This window comes from Botryllus schlosseri, chromosome 12 (genome assembly GCF_051294905.1).
Source record: "Botryllus schlosseri isolate E-star chromosome 12, Bs_hap1, whole genome shotgun sequence".
In the NCBI taxonomy this organism is placed as follows: domain Eukaryota; kingdom Metazoa; phylum Chordata; class Ascidiacea; order Stolidobranchia; family Styelidae; genus Botryllus; species Botryllus schlosseri.
In genome coordinates, this window is record NC_137247.1 from 22,921,366 (window position 1) to 22,943,951 (window position 22,586).

At 40.4% G+C, this 22,586-nt stretch overlaps 1 protein-coding gene and 1 pseudogene across 1 annotated transcript; both read left to right on the forward strand.

Annotated features, from left to right (window-relative positions):
- Window positions 1-22,033, forward strand: LOC145451485 (uncharacterized). Its single transcript, XM_080329699.1, has 3 exons — window positions 1-1,059; window positions 20,187-20,334; window positions 20,724-22,033. Exons 1-3 carry the CDS (start codon window positions 808-810, stop codon window positions 20,927-20,929), a joined length of 606 nt encoding a protein of 201 aa, XP_080185825.1. The 5' UTR covers window positions 1-807; the 3' UTR covers window positions 20,930-22,033.
- LOC145451486 (small ribosomal subunit protein eS7 pseudogene) lies at window positions 10,545-11,180 on the forward strand (annotated as a pseudogene).
- Window positions 22,034-22,586: the final 553 nt, after the last annotated feature.

Below are 22,586 nucleotides of genomic sequence, written 5' to 3' on the forward strand. Positions count from 1 at the left end.
TTTGCGTCAGGAAATTCGCTTGAGCTGAATGAAAATATAAGGAATTTTGTCGCTGTGAGTTTAAGCAATCAGGAGTCACACGGTCGGGAACAATCCATAGTTAACGGATATGTCAGTAATTTGGTTCTAACTGGACCAAACTATGACGGATTATTATTCTCGGGTTCATATGTCACATGATATAGTAACTTGGATGGCGGTAAATGCGACGGATGCCAACTGGCGCCAAGTACGTTTGAAGTATAGCCTTGCCTACTGTCCTATTAATGCAACCTAACTCCATCAATGAAGTACAATTCGTGGTTGTAACTTGACTTGATTTGCCTTGATCGGCGTTTCAGATCTGACAAGGAACAAAATACGCGAATTCCAAAATCAATTGATCTGACTTGAAGTCAAAATGTGATATGACTGAATGACATGTGAATCGAAAATATAGTGACTTGTTCCCAACACTGGAATAGCCTCCAACGGCCATTACATATTATATACAATGTGGATTGGCGTATTTATACAGAAACCAACTACGGCGAACCAATAGCTGGATAATTATTATTTAATATAATGACTCTGGCTCTGCGTAGATATAGTTTCAACTGAATTCCTAATCATAACAAGGCACGTCCAGCACTAACTCGTTCAGCTATATATCAATTTTGGTAAAAAAATTGATATGACATATCAGTATACGGAAATGGTTCATTCATTTCGTGAAATACGTTAATTGATGTACAGGTGGATATACGATTAATATTGTTTGTTACGCCAATAGTGTATTGGAATCTCTAGAATTGACATACCGCAGCAATGAAGGTTGTAGTAGCTAGTTTTCCGAAGTGTGGAACTAAGACACTACATGTCGCGTTGGAGATGCTTGGATACAAAGTTCACGACTTCGACGATCACTTGTACCAATTCCCAGAAGAATGGCTTGATATTTTAAAGCATGGAAGCAAAAGAGAAGTGTTGAAGAAGATGTACGATGACATTGACGTCGTTTGTGACATGCCCGCTGCATTTTACTGGGAGGAATTATTGGAAGCTTTTCCTGACGCCAAGGTTGGTTCTCATATTATTCCGCCTGTTATGGTCACTTTGGACATCATGCTTATTATGTAGCGAACTCCGCTACGTCTACCTATAGAATGTGGCTTTAGCAGCAAACGGACAAGAGGATCTTAGAGATTAGGGAAAGTGGGGCACAATGAATTCAGGGGCACAAGAGTACATCGTGAATATTAATACAACCAGACAGAAAGAATATACGTCGCTTCGATGATTCACTAGGGTTCTATCTGACGTGATCCTGATGCGATTTGGTTACCCACCGGTCGCAGTTTTTATGATGAAATGACGAGTTACTTAATTTTGCTGACCCTCGCAAAATTACATCGTTACCTTTCGATCGTGTTTTAGGTGAATATATCTCGTTTTTACTGCTTAAAATTAGTACACAGCTTAGCTATAGCATGCTATTTTGGACACAGGATTGCGATTTATAATTTTGGCAAGGTGTACGTTCGGAAGAAGCGGTTGGGGCACATTGGGCCAATTTGGCAGGGCACAATGGTCTGTTGATATTAAAAGGCAGTTTTAAAAAAATGGGTTGAAGTAAACAGAAGCAAAGGCGCAGAAGCAAGATCGTCAGCAACGCTGCTTTAAATAAACGTCCCATGAAGTATCACAAAATAAATGGAGGACGTGAAAATTATCTTACCACTCTTTATAATCAATGTGGTTTGACGAGCCGGCAGCGATCGTCATACAAGTTTCACTACGATTTAAAACTTCGAGTGTAGACGAAAACTGTCTTGGACATATGCTGATCCATCTTTTTCTTCAACAGTTCTCGATTTCTTGCTCACTGAATGAATTTCATGGCCGGCCACAACGAAATTTCATGGCCGGCCGTAATATACCAACTTAACATTAAATATCAGTACTGTCCATGACCCAATCGTTGCCAGATGTATGATCAATTATGTTCTATTATGGCAGGGGTCACCAACACGCGGCCCACGAGGTCCTATTTTGCGGCCCGCGACCTGATTTGAAAAAAATTCAGAAAAACGCTTAGTAAATCATTTTGAAACGCTGAAATTGATTTCAATTGAAACACAATGTTGTCGTTGTTCAAAGTAAGCCATTATACTGTGCCCAATATCACTATTCCTTACTAGTTGATACGGCTTCGGCATGGTAATATCAATCCATGGATGAAGAATTTGCTGGTACGAATGGGCATAATATTGCCTTGACGTGCAATGGCCCACCACTGCCAAGACCGAGACGCGTGAAAACCGACTTCGGAAGACGCGTGAAAACCGACTTCGGAATCTCCAAAAGACCATGCTTTACGAGGAGATAGTTGTCTAGCAAGTAGGCCTACCGTGTCTAGCTAACCCAAATATTGATTCTTTAATCAAGGGGTGGCCAATCTGCGGCAGTAGAAGGGAAATTATGCGGCTGTCGACACTTTTGATAACAACCCTACGTTTTCTAAGATACCCCCTGCATCAGCTCTATCGGTGAATCTGATCGCATTGGCCGAGAAAGGATAAATATATTATAGTAATATGTGAAACTATACGAATATTTATTGCCGAAATTCACTAATGAACATGAAAAATTTTTCGCGCTTCGCACGACTACAGACCGCGGTTTCCGGTGGCTCTTTACAACATAACTACTAACGATTTCGGTGCGCATAGTAAGCCAATATGCATAAATTCATTAGTTCGGAGTGTACCGGCAATGGACATGGACAGTATAACATGGGTATTTGGCCTCAGCTAGTTTATCACGACTAACCACCGGTATGCGGCCGCAGGCTACATGAGTACTCGAAATGCGGCCATGAATAGCAAAAATGTTGGTCACCCCTGTTTTAGCGGCTACAGAGTGTTGTCGGGTATCGTGTATAGCTCACAGTTCAAAATATAACGAAATTGATGATCATGATACTTTTCGTTGTATTTGAGTTTGTTCAATAAAATATTATTTCTTTTGTGGTGACTATAACCGTCGCCCATGTTAGAGAGCACAGCATTGTATTAACGTAGAGTTATCAGATGTGGTTATTGAACTGTGTTGCCTACTTTTATATCGATATTGATGTCCACGGCCCGCGACCTCTAGGAATTCGGAAAAGTGGCCCGTGACCCATTTTTAGTTGGCGACCCCTGTATTATGGGCTTGCAGTCAATAGAACTAGTTGAGAGCAAGAGTTTAGCTCAGTTTATTAGCATTTTCACCCGAAATACTAGAAGAATATAGCGATACAATGAAACGATAGAGAGAAGTCGAAACGATCTGGCAGAGTCGCTATAATATCAATTAAAGACACAAAAATGATGTAAAGAACCCATTATATACCCTCTAAATGAAACAGGAAATAATGGTATAGAAAGCTAGAAGCAATGAAGACTATCAAAACTGGTAACTGGTAAGTGTTGATTTGGATGTTTTTGATATAGAAATAGACCCGGATATTCGGCTGACACTCGTCAGCAACTGTATAAAATTGGAAAGAACAATGTGCACCAAATATATATCCGAAAATCTCTATAAGTTCCCCAAAAGCTGTGAAATTCACATGTCATTCTGTGACCGGCCACAGAACAGTTCGGAGCTCGTTGTGGCCGGGGCTTCCCCGTTCTGATAATAATTTTATACGGAAGATGTGAATTGTGCAGTTGCAAATTATTGTATTGTTGGTTATATTTTGTAAATATGCATACCTGCGATTTAAATAATATGAGGCTGATAATATCCATCATTTTCAACCATGTTTATCGTTTATGATAAGTCTGCGATGCGAGGTTATAGTCTACATATATATTTGATCATGCAGTTTAAGGATGTGGGGGCAGTTTAAAATCTTTCGTGAATTTCCCTGGATAATTTATAAATAATACGACACTGTACTGGAAATTTGTCTTAATTCAGTGCAAATTTGTTCGATTTACGCTTAAGTAGACTCGACAATACCTCTTTAAATGCATATGTATGTTTCCTGGAGATACTTGATCGGTCAATATTTGGTCATTTTACCTGTTTTCTCGTTCACTTACTAAATACCGTAATCACAGTACCCAAACGAAACAATCAGGGAATCAAAGAAACAATAATGTGTGAAATATACTCTTTAAGTTCCAGAAAAGCTGTGAAATCCACATAACCTTCTGTGGCCGGCCACAGAGCAGCTCGCTGTGGCCGGTACTTCCCCCGACCTGATATCTCTTTTCAACGGTATAGATAGGATATGGAGTTGCAAACAAACAATCAACAGTTTGTTATCTTTCGTATAGCTGAATAGCTGTGAATTGAATATTGCCCGGTTGATAAAATCCTTCTTTTCTGTATCAGGTCTATGACAAGTCCTCGATATACCGTTATATAGATATTCGATTATCGTACCGCTATATACGACATTCGCTATCCTCAACATCAATGCGGCTTACACTTATTGCTGGACGATGAGAATTGTGTCGATAAATCTATGAATATTTCCATGCTGTAGCAGCACTTGAACTTGACACACTGAAATTTTGCTGCATATGTGAAAAAAGGCAACGATGTAGCATAACCTCCTGGTACTATTGGTAAAGTGTGGGGCTTTGTTCCTAGAAATTCGATTTTGATCACGTTTTATAATTTGTTTATATATATATATCCATCGAGTTGCCGTTCTTCCAGGTTGAAACAAATTATGTACGAATAAAATGGATGCCGCAGTCACTATCGATGTCGTGTATTGTATGCCAGAGGATACTTGATTACTTTGGTGCAAGGACCGGTTTGTATGGCATGTCGTGTTAGGTCAAGCTGCTATAACCGGTGTGGTAGGCATAAGGACGTAAATGTTCCTACTATATAATCGAATTACTGTTATAATAATAGATGACTCCGGATAATTTGCGTCATTTAATGCAGCACCATCGCTTGATGAAAAATGCCTATGCCAAGCCTGCGTATTGACCAAACTCATGATTAGGGCGTTTTTTTTTTACCTAAAAAAGGTAAATTCCGACCTAAAAATTAAAATTTTGACTTTTTTTGACCTAAACAAACTGAATTTTGACCTGACGTATGCAAATTAGGTGTTTTCCCGCATAATGTTAAAATTGTACCACTTATCTTCATTTCTGGTTGGAACTGGCTGTCCTAACGAAGTATAGTTTGGCCTGAAAAAAACGTTTTGACTTAGTAACAGGCAACTTTTTACATGAAAAAAAAAACAATATTTTGACGAAATCTGGCCTTATGAAGAATTCCAGTGGTTACAATAAGTATTATGGTAGAAATTATCAAATTTTTGTAGTATGACGAGAGATACTTTCCAACATTCTTGGGTAGAAAGTGCATGTCCTTACTAAGAAACTTACCAAGGACGTTCAACAGCAGCAGTTTTTGACTGACAACACTCAAGTTGTGCGTACACTGTCGGTGACACACCATGTTGCTTCATTCTGACAATGTTGTCTACATCACAATTTTTCGTCATGCCCTCTTCAATATAAGAATGATGAAATACCCCAGAAGTCTTTCTTCAGTTAGGATTTAGGATATTGCAGTACGTTGACCATTAGGGATGGTGTGAACCTCTGAAAGGTTCAGGTTCGTGTGAACGCGAACCTTTTTGAAAGGTTCTGTGTGAACGCGAACGTGAACCTCATGACGTCACGTGACGTCATATTGATAATTTCAACCATATATTTCGATGAAGTGATAGCCTTTATTAATGTACTTGTACGTACACGATACCTAGCGACGAATCGGGCAGCAAAAATTCCACCATGCTGAAGAACATATTGCCGTTTTAATCGTCGCTAAATGTATCAACTGAGGCAATCAAATGATCCCATAAAATCAATATCTTCCGTCGCTTTGCCAACAATTTCGATGAGGACTTGCCAGGGAATATAAGCTTACGCCTTCACTGTCTAGTCCAGACCGGACAGTGTATTCGGCGTCTGGGTATTGCTACATGGATATTGAGCAGAGTGCAAAACGGGTTACTATACTTGCTACCGATATTACCCCATTATCAAGTTATACAGGTGTAGCCAACACCGCAATCGCACGGATTTGGCTTTTATGATAAGTAAACAAATGAAGTCAAGATTGACCCCGTACGCCTGCTAGATTTTTACATCAGAAAACGATATCAATCTCATTGATTGGTTGAATAAGCATCATGTAGTGTACTTCGCTCTTGGTGTTGTGTGATTGCAGGTCAAGCCTACAGCAGAGTCACTAATAATTATTCACAAACGGAAAGCTGGATATTTCGAGCAAACTTTTGAGATTGTCAAGGTGCATGGTCGTTTAGTGTTGATTGTTTATGCTGCCAGCACCATGCATATAAAGTGGCCCGCAGTTGAAATGCAATAAATTTGAACCAAAGATGTTATGATGACGTGAAAATTGTAATATATGAAAAAGGTTCACAATGCAGAACCTACCAAGGTTCTGTTGTGAATGCGAACCTCAAAATTTCCGAGGTTCACACACAGAACGCGAACGTGAACCTCACGTTCACACCATCCCTATTGACCATAATACCATGCCTACCGATTTGTTTTATTTGACCGTTTATGATTCACAATGAGCAGACAATTTGCCGTTTACAACGATAGGCCTATAAAGTAGGCTGAAAGCTGCGAAATATCAAACGATACGTTCACCGACAGTGCAAAATCTACGATACAAACGAAATGCAGACGCCAAAAAAATGTTGACTCAATGAACAATTTTGACAAATTTTGACCTAACGCTACAATTTTGACCAAATTTTGACAACTATTGACATGTTAAAAAAACGCCCAACTCATGATATATTTGTGGTTGGTGAACGATTGGAACTGGTCTGTGTCATCAAGATTGTTCCCTGAACATTGATTGGGGGAAACATTCCACAACATCTGAATGCAGTGCAAATACTTATCGCCGTGTTAAGTGCATCTGATATCTCGTGCCCCTGGATGTTTTCTGTGAATATCATGTATTCGACACATTGCATTTAACTACTTGTAGTATATGAATGTAATTTATAATCATATCTTCAATGGCTTTCGATTTTGTGAAATTGGCAACGGAATAAACGAACTTTTTGAAGCAAAATATGACGGTTTCTTTCTGTAGATAAGGAAGAAGACGCTGGGAGTCAGACTATCTACGTTTGCATCACTAATGGGCTTGGGCGATGGAGATGCGAAGAAACTGCAAGGCTATCGAGTCTGCACCACGGTGTTTTCGCTCCACGCAATCCCAGTGCGTTGAGTGGCTGCTGGTGTGGAAGCCGTGGAGACCAGTTTTAATGTAAAGTGGTTTATCTGATCGAGCAATACCATGCACGCTCTAAAATTACTCTATCACCTATCTAGGAAGTTGACGGAACACATGTTTCGGTTTAGTTTACAGAGCACCACCCCAGAGTAATTTTTCAATAGTCGAGGGAATTCGATTCATTTCTACAGCGAACACAGAAGGTAAACGTGTGTAAAGCCGTGGTAATTTTGAACCCATCCCCGAACTACTCAATAAAGTGGTAATGTAACTTAAGAACGTGCAGTGTTAGTGGAAGTCGCCTACGAACCAATCCGCCAGCAAGTTCGTAGTGCAAATGGAGAAGATCTACTTGAGTATAGTCAAATTGGATGCAAAGGGAGGATTTTGATACAACTAGATGCGCCAAAATCACGAACTGGTCATGAAGTCGTGGCCGGCCACGAGGAATTCGTATGGCCGCTATTGAGAGCCATAAATTGTAGCTACGCTTAATGACCAGTCATGTTGTCACCGATCGTGCATTTTGTTACATCATGTTGACACCAAGCGCGACCAAGGCTGTATTTAGCTCAAGGCGTATAGGTAATTCCATTCACTTTGAGCTGGCTGTTCAAAAATGTCTCCACAGCTCAATCACCGATAGACTGCGTCACGTTTCAGAAGGCCCCAGTCTCCAATAAGCAAGAAACCATCCATCAATGCGTACCATATATACATAATACATTTAGTTCTTTCTCGATTTTTATTTCCCGGGTGGATATTTTTCATGTTTTATTGAATATTGAAGCCATTCATTATTTCTAATTTTCGGTTAGGTAGTGAGGCTGTGATCCAAACGTGTCAGCAAGCGCTTTTAATTGTTATCACAAGTGGTATTATAGGGTTACCATACGTCCTCTTATAAGAAGATTTGTCCTCTTTTTTGACTATTTTAAAATTGTCGTCGGAGGACGCCCAAATGTCCTCTTTTTTGAAATTTTTTCCTCTGTTTCGAGAATGTTGGTTAAATATATGGCGAAATAGACTTGGATACATTAAATCAGCACTGAAATAACGCTATGGCGGGTATTTTAGAAGCTGGGCCGGAAAGTTGACCTTTTTTATAGTTAACCGCTTGATAATGTGAAAGAAAAACTGTATTTTGGTCCCTGAGCGAGAAAGTTGAACTTTTTTTAGTCAACTGCCCACGAAGTGTGAAAAATTTACCATATTTTCGGGGTTTTCCTCTGGTTTTGCAAGTCTGAAAATTCTGATAAAGTATCCTCTTTCCAGAATTCCAAAATATGGTAACCCGAGGTATTGTGATCTATGTAAATGGTAATTTTGTACTATTCACATTAGATAGATCAGAAACAGTCGTTTTGCATTAGCTGAATTCGCTCCCCAACACCGTTTTTATTTCAGTTTTTATTCTCGCTATTTGATTGCACGGAGTGGATACCGCACGTGAATTTCATTTGTTATGAAAGGCAAAATTAGAGCGTTTGGCGTGGTTTATTTGGGTATAGAAATATGAATGCATGGCGATGCCAAAACTGCCAAAAATAAAATCTTACAAATGCCACAAAGAAGTTATTTTTGGCATATGTCAAAATAATTGTGGGTTCATATAAGTCATTGCGTCCATCGTGTGTGATGCCGCTCAATTGCATTATTATTGTAATATTATTTTCGACACTTTTGCGAATATTCGATCCCGAAAAACATTTACAGCATGACGTCGTTCAGTAAATTCAAAAACATTTTTCTCGTGGCTTTCGTTTTCACGACTCTATCTGGTGCTGGGACTAGGGTTGGGACTTCGGGATCAAATTTAAAATCCCGGTATCGGGATTTCCCGGGATTATCGCTTCTCAATCCCGGGATTTCCCGGGATTAGCAAAGTAGTAAAATACACACACAAGCTACTCAAACAACATTTATTCCTTGTAATATTGGCTCAAAAGATGAGAGCACCAGGAGCACTGTTTCCTCTAAGCTGCGCTCGTACACAATTGCGCAGTGCTGACACGGTCTCTGTGCACAGAAAATCTAAGCTGCGCCCAAGAAAGCCGAAGTTATCTTTTTTGATCGATGCGCCCCGTTGTCCAAGGGACCGCGCAGTGAGTTGGTGAGTGCGCGCAGACTCGTGAAAAATTAGAGGAAACATTGATCAAGAGTATCATCGATTAGACGGTTTCGTATTTTGTTGGCGAAATATCCACGAGCTGAATGCTCTTCTTCACACTCTTGCGATTATATTTTCAGTGCCCGATCACCAAGTCCCGAACACATTTGTGTGGTCTTGGCAAGTCATAGCCGTCAGCCAAGAAGGCCAGATGAATTCGCTCACTTTGGACAATTTGATTAGGTCTAAATGTTGTCCTCTCGTCCAAAGCAGCAAACTGGCTAAGAAGGTCATCGAGGGGAGACTCGTGTGATTTATAAAAGGAATCGATCTTCCTCATCTTCCTTTTGGCTGATCTTTCTTTGAGGTGTCCAATTGAGTCATGTATGATTTAATTACTAACTTGTGTACGGACCCTATCCTCGTTATCACGCCCTTTGTGCTAGACCAGTAGTTCAAACTGAGGGGGCGCAAAGTTGCGGTCAACTGAAAATATTTTAGCATCGTGCGCGGTTTACCAACTCCCTTTTGTATTTATTGATCTCTGTACACTGTACAGTCCCAATTTCATATTTCAGAATTCTCTCATTAACAGTCATAACCTTCCATGCAATCAAACTATCCGTTGAGATTGCTAACATTCTGATTGCGTTTTGTGTTATGACGATTACAGAGGCGCGAAATTTTTTTCGATCATGCAGGGGGCGTGTCTGAAAACGTGTGAGAACCACTGTGCTAGACCATGAATCTTTCAAAACGTCCTGGCACAAGTTGCATTTGACTTTTTATGTAGATATATAAAACAAAAAGTTTTGACACGCATCTTATTTTTTCTTTGCACTGATATCTTCGAAATTCACCATTATTCTGACCTATAAGTTTGCAACGATCTGATACTCAGGTACGCTGCTACGATCCATAGACTACGTCTGAAGTGATTGTGTAGTCCATTGTTATGCCATATCTGGTTTTAATATCACATAATGGTGAATTGTTCTAGACAATCAGCCAAGTTTGTGACACTGTTGTATTACCAAAATAAGAGATATGGCGCTACGTAAGCCTTGGTAGATGCTGTTCACAAATCCCGGGATTTCAGTTGGATTAATCCCGGGATCGGGATTTCCCGGGGTCCCAACGCTAGCTGGCAGGTACCTGGCATCTGAGGCGCTGGAACCATGATTAGGTCAGGATCCAAGATTGTAAAGGCCAAAAATGAAAGGCCCGATGCGTTCGAGACTTCCATCTCCCAAGCTCTAATGGAGCTGGAGAGCAACAGTGACTTAAAGGCTCAACTGAGGGAGTTATACATCACTGCTGCCAGGGAAGTCGATATTGGCAGTGGCAGACGTGCCATCGTCATCTTTGTACCAGTCCCGCAGCTGAGACTCTTCCAAAAGATCCAAGTGCGACTTGTGCGCGAATTGGAGAAGAAATTCAGTGGGAAGCACATTGTGTTCATTGCCCAGCGACGAATTCTCCCCAATCCGACCAGGAAAACTCAGACCAAGAGCAAGCAGAAGCGGCCGCAAAGCCGAACCTTGACCTCGGTGCACGACAGTATCTTGGACGATCTCGTTTTTCCAGCTGAAATTGTCGGAAAGCGCATCCGAGTCAAGCTCGATTGCTCGAGGCTCATCAAAGTGCATTTGGACAAGAATCAGCAGAACAATGTAGAGCATAAGCTGGACACCTACAGCGCCGTCTACAAGAAGCTGACAGGGAAGGAGGTCACTTTCGAATTTCCAGAGTACTACTAATAAATAAAATTCTTTCTGGATCGAAAAAAAAAAAAAAAAAAAAAAAAAAAAGAAGGAAACCGAATGTCGGACTGGAAACAGATATGGCTATACCAACCCAATATCAAAGATCACATTGACAACAAGCAACGCGAGATCTCGTATCGCATCAACACTGAGAGCTACTTTACAGGCTCCAGAAAAACCAACGCGGGATGGATACGAAGAAAAGACGCCTACTTGAAAAACAAATGCAAATTCTGCCAACATGCAGAAGATACTATGCGCCATACCTTCGCCGAATGTGCAACTTACAAAAAACTGTTCTCTCTTGTAATACAGGATCTCGAGAACGACCTGCAAACGACTATCGACGCTACACCCGAAAAATTTAAGTGAGCCCAATGAACGCACCGATAAAACGAGATAAATTGTATCGTATTTATAGACCCACAAAACCCGACCAATCCACCCACAACATATCCCAACCACTCTAACCTCCCATCCAATCCCACTCTACCCCACCCCCTAAACCCTTCCCCAGCCCATCTAACCCCCCCCCCCCCCCCACCTCCCAAACCCCACCACCACTCCGCACCGAATACCCAGCACCCAACCCAATCCACAAACGCAAACGAGCGCCAGATACCGGCGGCTCCTACTACGACCATGACTACAAATTTACATCGACTACAGCGAGATGAGATGAACCGAGCGGCTACGACCTCGACTACAAATCCAAATTCGGCGACGGCTGAGACGAGATGACCCGATGAAAGGGAAAGATTTTCTTTATGAAATTATTGATATTTTATGTACATACTTGAATAAAAATCACTCAAAAGGTTTGATGGTTTAAAATTGTATTTTGTAGACAATTGACTGACCGTTGCAATTGCTAAAATACTGGAAATTAATAAACGATGTGAGAGTTACTGAAGCAGAGCAACAATTTCCCGCTAGTATAATGCGACATTTCAAATTCATAAAGAAAACCAAGAGAGAGAGAGAGAGAGAGAGAGAGAGTCTTTATTTTCATTAAACCAAAATACATAACAAACGGCAGTGATGGTGGTACAGAAAATATGCGTGCACTGCACAGTATTCTAGGCTTACCATATTTCGGAAATGAAAAAAGAGGACACTTTTTCAGAAATTTCAAACATGCAAAACTGGAGAAGAATTCTCAAAAACCGGTAAATTTTTCCCACTTCATGATCGGTTGACTAAAAAAAAAAAAAAAAAAAGGTCATCACTTCCGCCCGCTCAGAGCTCAAAAACACGTTTTTCACTCCACATTGCCAGGTGGATGACTAAAAAAAAAAGGTCTTCATTTCGCTCAAACCTGAAATCACCGCTTTTCCCTCCGAAATACCCGCCGGAGCTTCACTTCTGCGCTAATTTGCGGCATATCACTCGCAATTTCCTCTATATCTGACCTAAATTTTCAAAAAAGAGGACAAAATCTCAAAAAAGAGGACAAAAGGGCGTCCTCCGAGGACACTTTCAAAAAAGTCAAAAAAGAGGACAAATCCTATTAAAAGAGGACGTATGGTAAGCCTACAGTATTCGGTATTAGATAGGAATGATCGATAAGACCGTGAAGGTCATCTAGTCTGATCACACCAGCATCAAACAGGTACACTTGACTCTGAACAGTCTGGCTGTAAAAAATGTTTAGGAAAATAGAAAAAAAAATTAAACAATGGTAGCAAATGATCAATGAAGCAATGTCTGGGCGAGGTAGGGCAACAGTGTTAGTGTAACGACAAGAGGTGATCAAGTAGGGCTTTTTTGAATCTATTATAAGGCAATTCACGGATATGTGGTGGTAATGCATTCCAAATGATAGGTCCCGAGTAGTCGATAGATCTCTTAGTTAGGTTGCTATTGGGTGGGGGTAAGTAGATGTTTCCTTTAGACGAGGCTCTCAAGCAACTGACTAACTGGGTTACGCGGACAAAATTATAATTCAGAACACTCTGCAGGATTCATAATAACCTTGTGTAACCGCTCGGTTACGGAGCCATAATGACTCCGGACTATCTGGTTGCAAGACCAGTCATGCGTAGGGTAGCATGCGGTATTGGGAAAGAGGAAGTGATTGATTGGAGTTAGTCTTTGGTATGTGATTGTAGTTGGATATTGGGTTTTGTATGGAGTTGGACTTGGAGTATCTTTGTGTGGAGTTGTTACTGTGTTAAGTCTTGGATTGGATTGGAAGTATTGATGTGTTTATTGTGCCTGCCTTCGTTGTAATATATCCGTCGAATCTGCAATGTGTCTCTGGATCCAGTCGAACCTGAAGTAATATAGCCGCATTCAGTTAGATAGCGAGGACTACGACCGAACGGCTACAAATGGCGAGCACGCACCCTGATGCTGGATCCGGTAGAGAGATGCCGCTTGCAGTAGGAGACAGATGCGGTGGACTTGAAGCAAGGCAGTTATTAAAGAGGAAAGAAGAAGTTGCACTTGCACGGTTTTTAAAGAAGTTAGCAAAAGGAATGCTTGGGAAGGAAGCACGACAAATTGTGAAGTTATTGGACACTCGTGCTGTTGGGAAAATGGATAATGTGACACGTGGTGACTTGGTACATGGATCGGTATGCTCGTCTGCTGGAAAATATGTTGCTGTTGTGAACGTTGAAGAGGCGGAATTTGAGAAACAGCATGTATTCGTTGATGACAAACCGCTTGAATATGAGAGTAAAATGGATTCAGTGTCTGAAGAGACTGTTCATGCTCCTGTTGATGATATTGGATCTGAGATGGTAGTCATGGTACCATTGAAGTCGTGTGACGAGACAGATGATGATGACAGTCATGGTGAAGAAAGAAGTAAGATGGAGGAACAATCGGCTGAAGATTGGGGAGGTGAAAGTGCTACAGTGGCTTCGTCAATTGGAAACAAGGGCTTGGTTGGTAGAGAAGTAAACGTATCTGATATACTTGGAACTTTAAAGCCGTTGGTGATCTGTAAGCTGGCCATTGAGTGTATCACTGTGAATATAAAGGAGCCGTCGCACCGTAAAGCTTTTACTTCGAGAGATATTTGAGCGATATGATGGGTCATTGGGATTTGACACCGGACTTGTACTACGCCCCTTATAATGAGATGTTAGAACTGTGATCTTGATTCGATAGTGACCTGCTATTGTTTATGGGTATTGATACCTCGTGTTTGAATTCTGATGTTGACTTGGTTTAGTGCAGGTTCTTATGTTGTGGAGATCTGTGGCAAATGGTTGCTTTTTCGTAATTGTTGTTGGATTTTTGTGTCTGTTATTTGGTATTGTTGACAGTTGAGAGAACTTTTGGAGATATTGTGGTGGCCTTCTTTGTGTTGTTGGTGGATCTCACTAATGTATTGTATTATTGGTGGTTGTAGGATGCTGTAACAAGCCTTACGTGATTCTATTTCTTTGTACATATTGTTGCCATTTTTTATACTTTTTGCATTTTTATACTTATTTTCTGTTTGTTTTATTTCTGCTCCCTCTTGTCGCTTGTGAGTGATCTTTGCTACTAGATCACTCAACTTGGGAACGGGGATGTGTAACCGCTCGGTTACGGAGCCATAATGACTCCGGACTATCTGGTTGCAAGACCAGTCATGCGTAGGGTAGCATGCGGTATTGGGAAAGAGGAAGTGATTGATTGGAGTTAGTCTTTGGTATGTGATTGTAGTTGGATATTGGGTTTTGTATGGAGTTGGACTTGGAGTATCTTTGTGTGGAGTTGTTACTGTGTTAAGTCTTGGATTGGATTGGAAGTATTGATGTGTTTATTGTGCCTGCCTTCGTTGTAATATATCCGTCGAATCTGCAATGTGTCTCTGGATCCAGTCGAACCTGAAGTAATATAGCCGCATTCAGTTAGATAGCGAGGACTACGACCGAACGGCTACACTTGTCGAAAGTATAATCAAGAATACCGACAGTATTAATTCATCGCAATCGAATACGGAGAATAGTGATTGCCACAGTACGGCGCTAGAGCTGTTGTTTTCGGTGTTCAGTATTTATCGACTGCAACTTTGGTCATTTACACCAGGCCGCTATTCCTTATATCATGGGTTCTTGAAGTATAGGAAGGGTGTAAAGTATAAAGAAGGGTATAATCTATGGTCGCGATGACTCCAAAGCAATCTTCTAACATGTATGTAATATTTGCTGAAATTATTGAAACAATGAATTTTCGTCGCGCTTGGCGCGATACCCTGTGTATGCTTGATTCCTATCCGGGGTCACCGTGTTGGGTACTGTAGCCAATAAGCGAGACACGTAGACAAGTCGTTACTACAATATGGCTTGAATATGAAAATCATCCTACCTTTGTATCGCAGAAATTTGTTTGAATTCATGGTAAGATTTGCCCGACATTGGCTTCCACGGAAATCACCATGGAAACCATTGGGATGCGTTAAGCCGTGAATGCACGATGCGTACACGCGTCCGACTGTTTCTCTTCTCTCTTCTATTCTGAAACGTAAGCGTTTCGTAAGAGAAGAGGGAAGAGTTAAATTGAGGAGCAGAGAGCAGTGAAGTGCCAAAATGATCGGCGGCGTTAAAATTGACCGTAACTGGTTGGCCAAAACCTTCGATATTGCTATGTCCGGTCGTGGAAATGTTCTGCACAGAATAGGTCCATCATTGCAATCCGAGTAGACAGTTGCACAATGGCAGTACAAATGAGAACCCCACACGAAAATATTGCACCTAATGTTTCATAAAGCTCCGTCGCGTACAATTATTGTCCGCGTGTTCTTTATGTCATGCATGACCGACTGTCCGTGAAGGCGTAGCATACTATGGAATGAATAAGAAGAAAAAAAAATGACACTTGGGTCGCGATATGGCAATAGCACTCAGATTTTAGTCGCGGTCAAAGAATTTAAGAACCACTGCCGACTTTTGGTAAGGCCCACATTCGTTCTAAGCTTTTGTAAGACACCGCTTATGCGATTCACATGTCGATTAGAAGCAAAGATAGATCTCCACCACGAATATAGGTATTATGTGTGTCGCTGGTGAAAAACCTTCTCAAATGTTCCCATAAAGGGAAGCTGTTCAACACGACACCCTGATTGAAACCATGTAGAAACGAAGAACTGAGATCCGTATCTCGATGTAATGCGAGCCGGAATTTTCCAATTGAGCCTATATGAGCGTGATCTCCGATATTTTATCAGTGATATTATATCCCGGATAGAGTAGCCTACATTTTGTAGAAGAAACAGTTGAATCCATCACATTAAATTTCATTTCCGCTAGTTATTAATGTAATGTAATAGTGATAACTACATATGTTCCAAGTCATTCAGGAGTCAGGTACATGATTGGTCATGAGTGTAGTACAAACAACAAATTAGTGGTACGCGATTGAGGAAAATTTGATAACCTCTGAATCAACGAATCAACGAATCAATTTCCAAGCAAAATCGGAGTTACATGAATAACGCTCATTCTCATGTTCGCTGGGTTTGATTCGTATTCAAGGGAGCATGAATGTAGCATATGCGATCAATTTATCTTGGAATTAACGGGGCGAAGGAAACAAAGTGCCATTATTTGATGATCTTGAATTGGGGACACCAGTATATCGCAGCATTCGCAAGCCGCATTTAGCAGACTCTTCACACTTATCGAGCGACGGAAAAGGGCAATGTCACCGTCTATTTGTACATTTGCGGGAATATGCGAAATTGTGTTTTAAAAACTAGCAATCCACTATTGCGCCATACGCTTATCGGCCATACGCGTATCGGCAACACGCGACTGAAATGTTTTAACAGCATATCTATCTGCATGAAGATGTAACAAAAACCGTTTAAAAAAAACAAGAATGTTTCGCCATCCAAAAGTCGTTGAAGTCCCATTGCTTCACGGATGGATGGCACCGTAGATTGGAGAGCTTTTAGTCACGGCAGATCATCACACAAGCATCGCACTACTATGAATCCTCCTCGCTATCTCATCCGCGTAACCGGTGTCTGACAAAAATTGGTGATGCCACTAAGCTTACTGAACCATAGGGAAAATTTGTCTATTTCTTATTCGTATCGCCTTTGTTTGCAATACAAACTTGAGTACCCTCTTCAGAGTCAGCGAGACGTATGTCTTATGATATTCCTTCTGCAGCCTAATTTAGGCTTAATTAGACTGAAACTTATTCGTCTTTATGTATAAGGATATTTGGGATATTAACAATAATTTCGCATTATTTCAGTCACTTTGGCAATATTGTAAGAATGTCCTAAGACAGCGGTTCTCAAACGGGGTCCGCGGGGTCCGCGAAGCAATTTCAGGGGGTCCGCGAGACCTCTAAATTTTAGTATTGGTGATATTTGAATTTTTACTTTATTTTATAATTTGAGAAATCATGAGGCAGTTTCGCACCACAACTGCTAAAACCTCATGACTCATATCATCATAATAATCGTCTAACATGAACTATCGTAGTGTGGAAATTCATTTTCATTGCCAATTTTCCATTAACCTGCTGATACAAACATATTGGTGTTATGAGACGTTTTGTTGGGGTTTGTTGAAAAAATAAAATTATAGAGATAGTAACGTCAATCAGGGTGACTTCGATTTGTCTGCGAAACCTTCTCGATTTGAACTTGTCTCTCTCATCAAAGTAGTGTACAGTCGTTTGAAAAAAAATTCCGAAGTATATCCCTAATTTGTCCCAATGCAGGGATTGAAACATCGCCATGAAATCCATTTTATCCAGTGATATACATAACCACTATTTGAACAGCTTCTTTGAGGTACAGAACTTCAATATACAATTGAATAGTATATTCATGTTGAAATGTACCCGAATATTTTCGGCTGACACCCGTCATAAATCGGACAATGATATACCTGCTCTTAAAGCGCGTCTATCAGATTTGGCGCATTCTTATTGCGGATGCCCTATTGACAAGGCTGCTTTTTTGATGAACAAGTAGTGTTTCGTTGCTATCAAAGCATTACGCTTCAACCCTGAAATTCATATCACGAGTTATATTGGTATGCAGCCTTGTCTTGTTAATATTCGATTGTTCATGGTCGAAAATGTTTGCTCGTAAATATATATGTAAACCCGAACAGAACAAGTAGTTTCATGACAGTCTTTCTCAGGTTGGAAAACTTGGATCCATTCTTTGGCGCATAAAATTTGTCTATACTATTAGATTACGATTTTACTTTGACGGTAGAAACTCTCCGCGGGCTGATCGAAATGCCGTCGCGAGCCGAGTATATTGCCCGTCCCTGCGCTAGATGCTGGACGTGATATTTTCGTAAAATATATGTTTCTTCATTTTGGTGCCATAAATCTTGCGATCACACCAAAAGTATCGTCGAAAGCGTTATGCGTTAATATTGCATTAGCCTCCATCTATCTTTGCGGAAATGGTTTTTGGCACTCCTCGTTTCTATCAGAACGAAGACACGGATTTTCAAGACACGACCACGTAATTCAAGAAATACAGCAGCAAAATTAGCTTTGAAATAATAAAAGTCTACCAATTTCTACATAAATAGTATGATGTTATTTTCAAGAAAAGTCATTATTTTGCTGTTTATCACAAGCCTACAGTTCGTATTTGCACAAGACAGATATGAAGGTTGCACCATAATAGAGCTAAAATTGAACTAAAACTTGAGGGGGTCCGCGAGAGTCCGTGACGGTCAAAAGGGGTCCGCGAAGCGAAAAAGGTTGAGAACCACTGTCCTAAGACCTACCCCGCAGTTGGCATCCCCGACCGATATAACTATGCGTTAATCATGAATCTTATAAAAGTAATAAATAGTGAAGAAGGTGTAAGTGTTTGCTTTGACAACCACAAGGATACCACACGCTGTTCTGAAAGATATGTAGATTTGCGCATTGCATAGATAAGGAGTGAATGAAGCCTAAGCCTATGCAATAACCGACATCAATTACTCGGATTGTGTGGGTTCGTATAGCATTCCTGTTTCAACACCCACCGTACTATCCAATCGGCTAACGCGTACATTAGTACGGTGAAACATCTTTGCGAATGTTGTCTGAAAATGAACCAAAGGTGCTAGTGTTATCCTATGATTCAAGTGCAGTTTCGCTTTTTTGTGCGTTCTAAATGCGAACCCATTCACATCTCGATGACGTAACATGCGGATTCAGTGGAAAAGTGATATTGTTGCCAGTGAATATTGTTCTTGGTTTCGTCCTTTAAGCTTCGAAGGAGATCACTGCACGATACCCCCGGGATAAGTAACGGACACCTTGAGAACAACGGGAGTGCTTTATCTGTGATTTTTCTACTGCAGTGATTGTAGTACTTGATTAATCAATAATATACGATACGTTGAATGTAAAATAATGAAGCTCTGTAACTCCAAGAAGCTCATCGAATACAATAGTGATAAGTTTCTTCATATTTTTTGTGTAATAAATTCCGGCTGGCAGGTGCGAATGAAATTTTCAAAAAATGCGAATGTAGCTCAAAAAGGTTGAAAAGCACTGTCCTATTCCATACATACGCATTAGGCCAGGGGGTCGCCACTCAAAACTCGTCGCAAGCCACTTTTCAAATTTCGTAGAGGCCGCGGGCCGCAATAATGCAATATTGAGACAAAATGCCACACAGTCTAATTACCACGTTTTTCACACTTCACGCCACTACAACACTGTGCTATCTAACGTTAGCGACTATCGTAGATATACCAAAAGAAGCAATACTCTGTAAAAGTATTACAAATATTTATACAACAAGAAATGTCATGATAATCAATTTCATTCTATTTTGAAGTGTGAGTTGCGCACGATTCCTCGCAACGCTTTTCATCGTCTAAGCGCCAAGGAATCAATATTGGTGCTGGCGAGACACGTTACTATAGCTGAAATACTGTCTTCTTCTACAGCTTGATCGTGTGGATAAGTCCTAAGCAGTTTTCTGAGCGTCTTGGTCTTGGCATTTCCAAATGTGTTACTTATCGTTTTTCCGAAATCTCAAATCAGAGCGCGTACCGCATGTTGGTGACTCGTGCAATGTCGGTATGCATATTCAGGTTATCCTTACCATGCGATCAAGCGAAGACGAATGGTACGACAGTTACAAATATCAAGTCGACGCGCTACACAGTTCGAATCGATTTCTTGCTTACCACGCGTTCACGCCTACCGGCCGAAAAGCACGGGAGGTTATAACGCAGTTGGGTAAGTGCTGATGAATTCGTTCCTCCACCATATTAGCTGATCCAGCTGGTCACATTCACCTGCCATTAGTGAGTTATAGATATCCCACACAAATATTTATTTCATACCTTTAACCTCTAAAATATATTCATTATATGAGAAGCTGGAACGTAGTTAGTCGCTAAATGTATCTTAAACATGATGCGAAATTAACCAAAGAATATTGGACACTTTTCAAATACCTTTTCTGTTTGTACGTCGCCTTAAAATGCTGTGAACATAACAAAATACACGACATGCTCACATAAACGCTATGACACTGAGGATTTGCCACTACTTTATGCCGTAAATGCTAAGCTTTTTGAGATGCAATTTACTACATTTTAACAACCGTCACAATTTGCTGACAGGTTATGTTGTTTATTCATGCCCACCACAACCCTTTCCAAAGTTCCTACAAAATCCAAATGTGCAAATTCAGAAGCGTCGTTACAGAGAGCATAATGACGGAGTGTTAAAGGTATGTGATCATTTCAACTATGTGGTTAGACCTACGCCGATAGAATTAGGCGCCGGTACGCAATCTTTCGTATGCGGAGTGCCAACTGTAAAATAACAGCAGTCCGATCACAAAATATTCTCGTATATGTTTCGCATTGATTCGAATCCATATGTTGGGTTGTGTCCCGGGGCACGAAGACTTCGATTCGCTTCAGTTATTCCACATCTTACGCTTGCCATGATCTACATTGACTAATTTATAGTTCCCTATATGGGTAAAAATATCGTATGAAGTACTCAGAGGTGATAAAAGTAGTAATTCAAGTTACACAAGAAGTAAGGTCGTAAACTTCTACTCGAATATAACATAAATTGCTATTTATTTAAAAAATAATTGACAAGTTTTCCATGCATTCTAGTGACTCGAATAAGTCTAGTGCCACATCATGCGAGACTTCTTGATTTTTGTGTAAGCTGGAAAGGGCAGTTTCTTCCATTCCGCTTTAATGTTTCCTCGAGATTACTTTTAAAAAGTTATTTTGAATTTTCAAACTTTATGCCATTTTACGGAGCAAATTTACAACTTGCGTGATAAATCATTTAGCGTGCCATAATGAACTGAAAAATTTTATCTTGCGTGGCTGCGATAAAAAAATTGTCTGGTATTACTTCCTATCCATTTATTAGTAAAACAAAATCCATGTGAAGCAAATGGTGTTGTTATAAACATACATATTTCTCGAAATTCCCACGTCGCCCGATATGATCATCAGTGAGTTCCCCGAGTACAGCCGCCATAACTTCCGTGTTTTCATTGATCCCCTAAAGACCAGACACTGGTGTTCAACCTATCTGACGGATGGAAGCCAATCTGCGAATTTTTAGCGAAGGATATTCCAGACACTCCATTTCCTCACGAGAACCAAAAAGGAGCTTTGTCCAAAACATTATCCGATCTACCACTATTCATCCAAATAGAAAAGGAATTTCGTCTTTTGACTGCATTGCTAGTGATATTGGCAGCGGGTATAGCCGCATTTCCGATGCTACACTTACTATGATTCAAGGCCAAGACATGATAGCAGTCGTTATGTGAAATTAAAACATTTCATACTGTTATGCGAGTAATAATAGCCATAATTAGATCATCACAATACCATATTCTGACAAAATTGTTTGTGAATAACTTTGTGGAGCTGAATAAATCTGACACATGGAATGATTTTTGTTTATGGTCTATTATGTTTGTCGTCTCCAAGTAGAGACTTATGAAGAATGTGATTGGAGTAGGCTGACTCTGGATCTCCTCTCTCAACTGGTACGAAACAAGAACTCCAAATGGACGAATATCTTATTAAAATACCGTTGAAAAATTGCTGGTAATATCCTGGTAAGACCAAATACTCCAGTAAATAAAACAATAAATGAACAGATCAACAACAGCAAAACAAAGCTGGCTACTCTCACCACGTCGCTCACGTAAATGAACACACGTGCGCTCCGAAGCAGTATAAGTGGCGAGTGAGCCATAAAGAAAATAATATCCACCGTGACATAGCCGGCCCTGTGACGAACTGTGAACTGCCAAAGCAAATACATAGAGTCACAATAACTGATGAGCGGTGGTAATGACAGTTAACAAAATGTAAAACTACACAGGGTGCTTGTACGAATATGAACTTACGAATATTATGTTCGTAGGTTCTACTTACAGTACAAACCTCACTCTCCTGACCAAGACATTACAGTCAGGTAGCATGATTAGGATACAA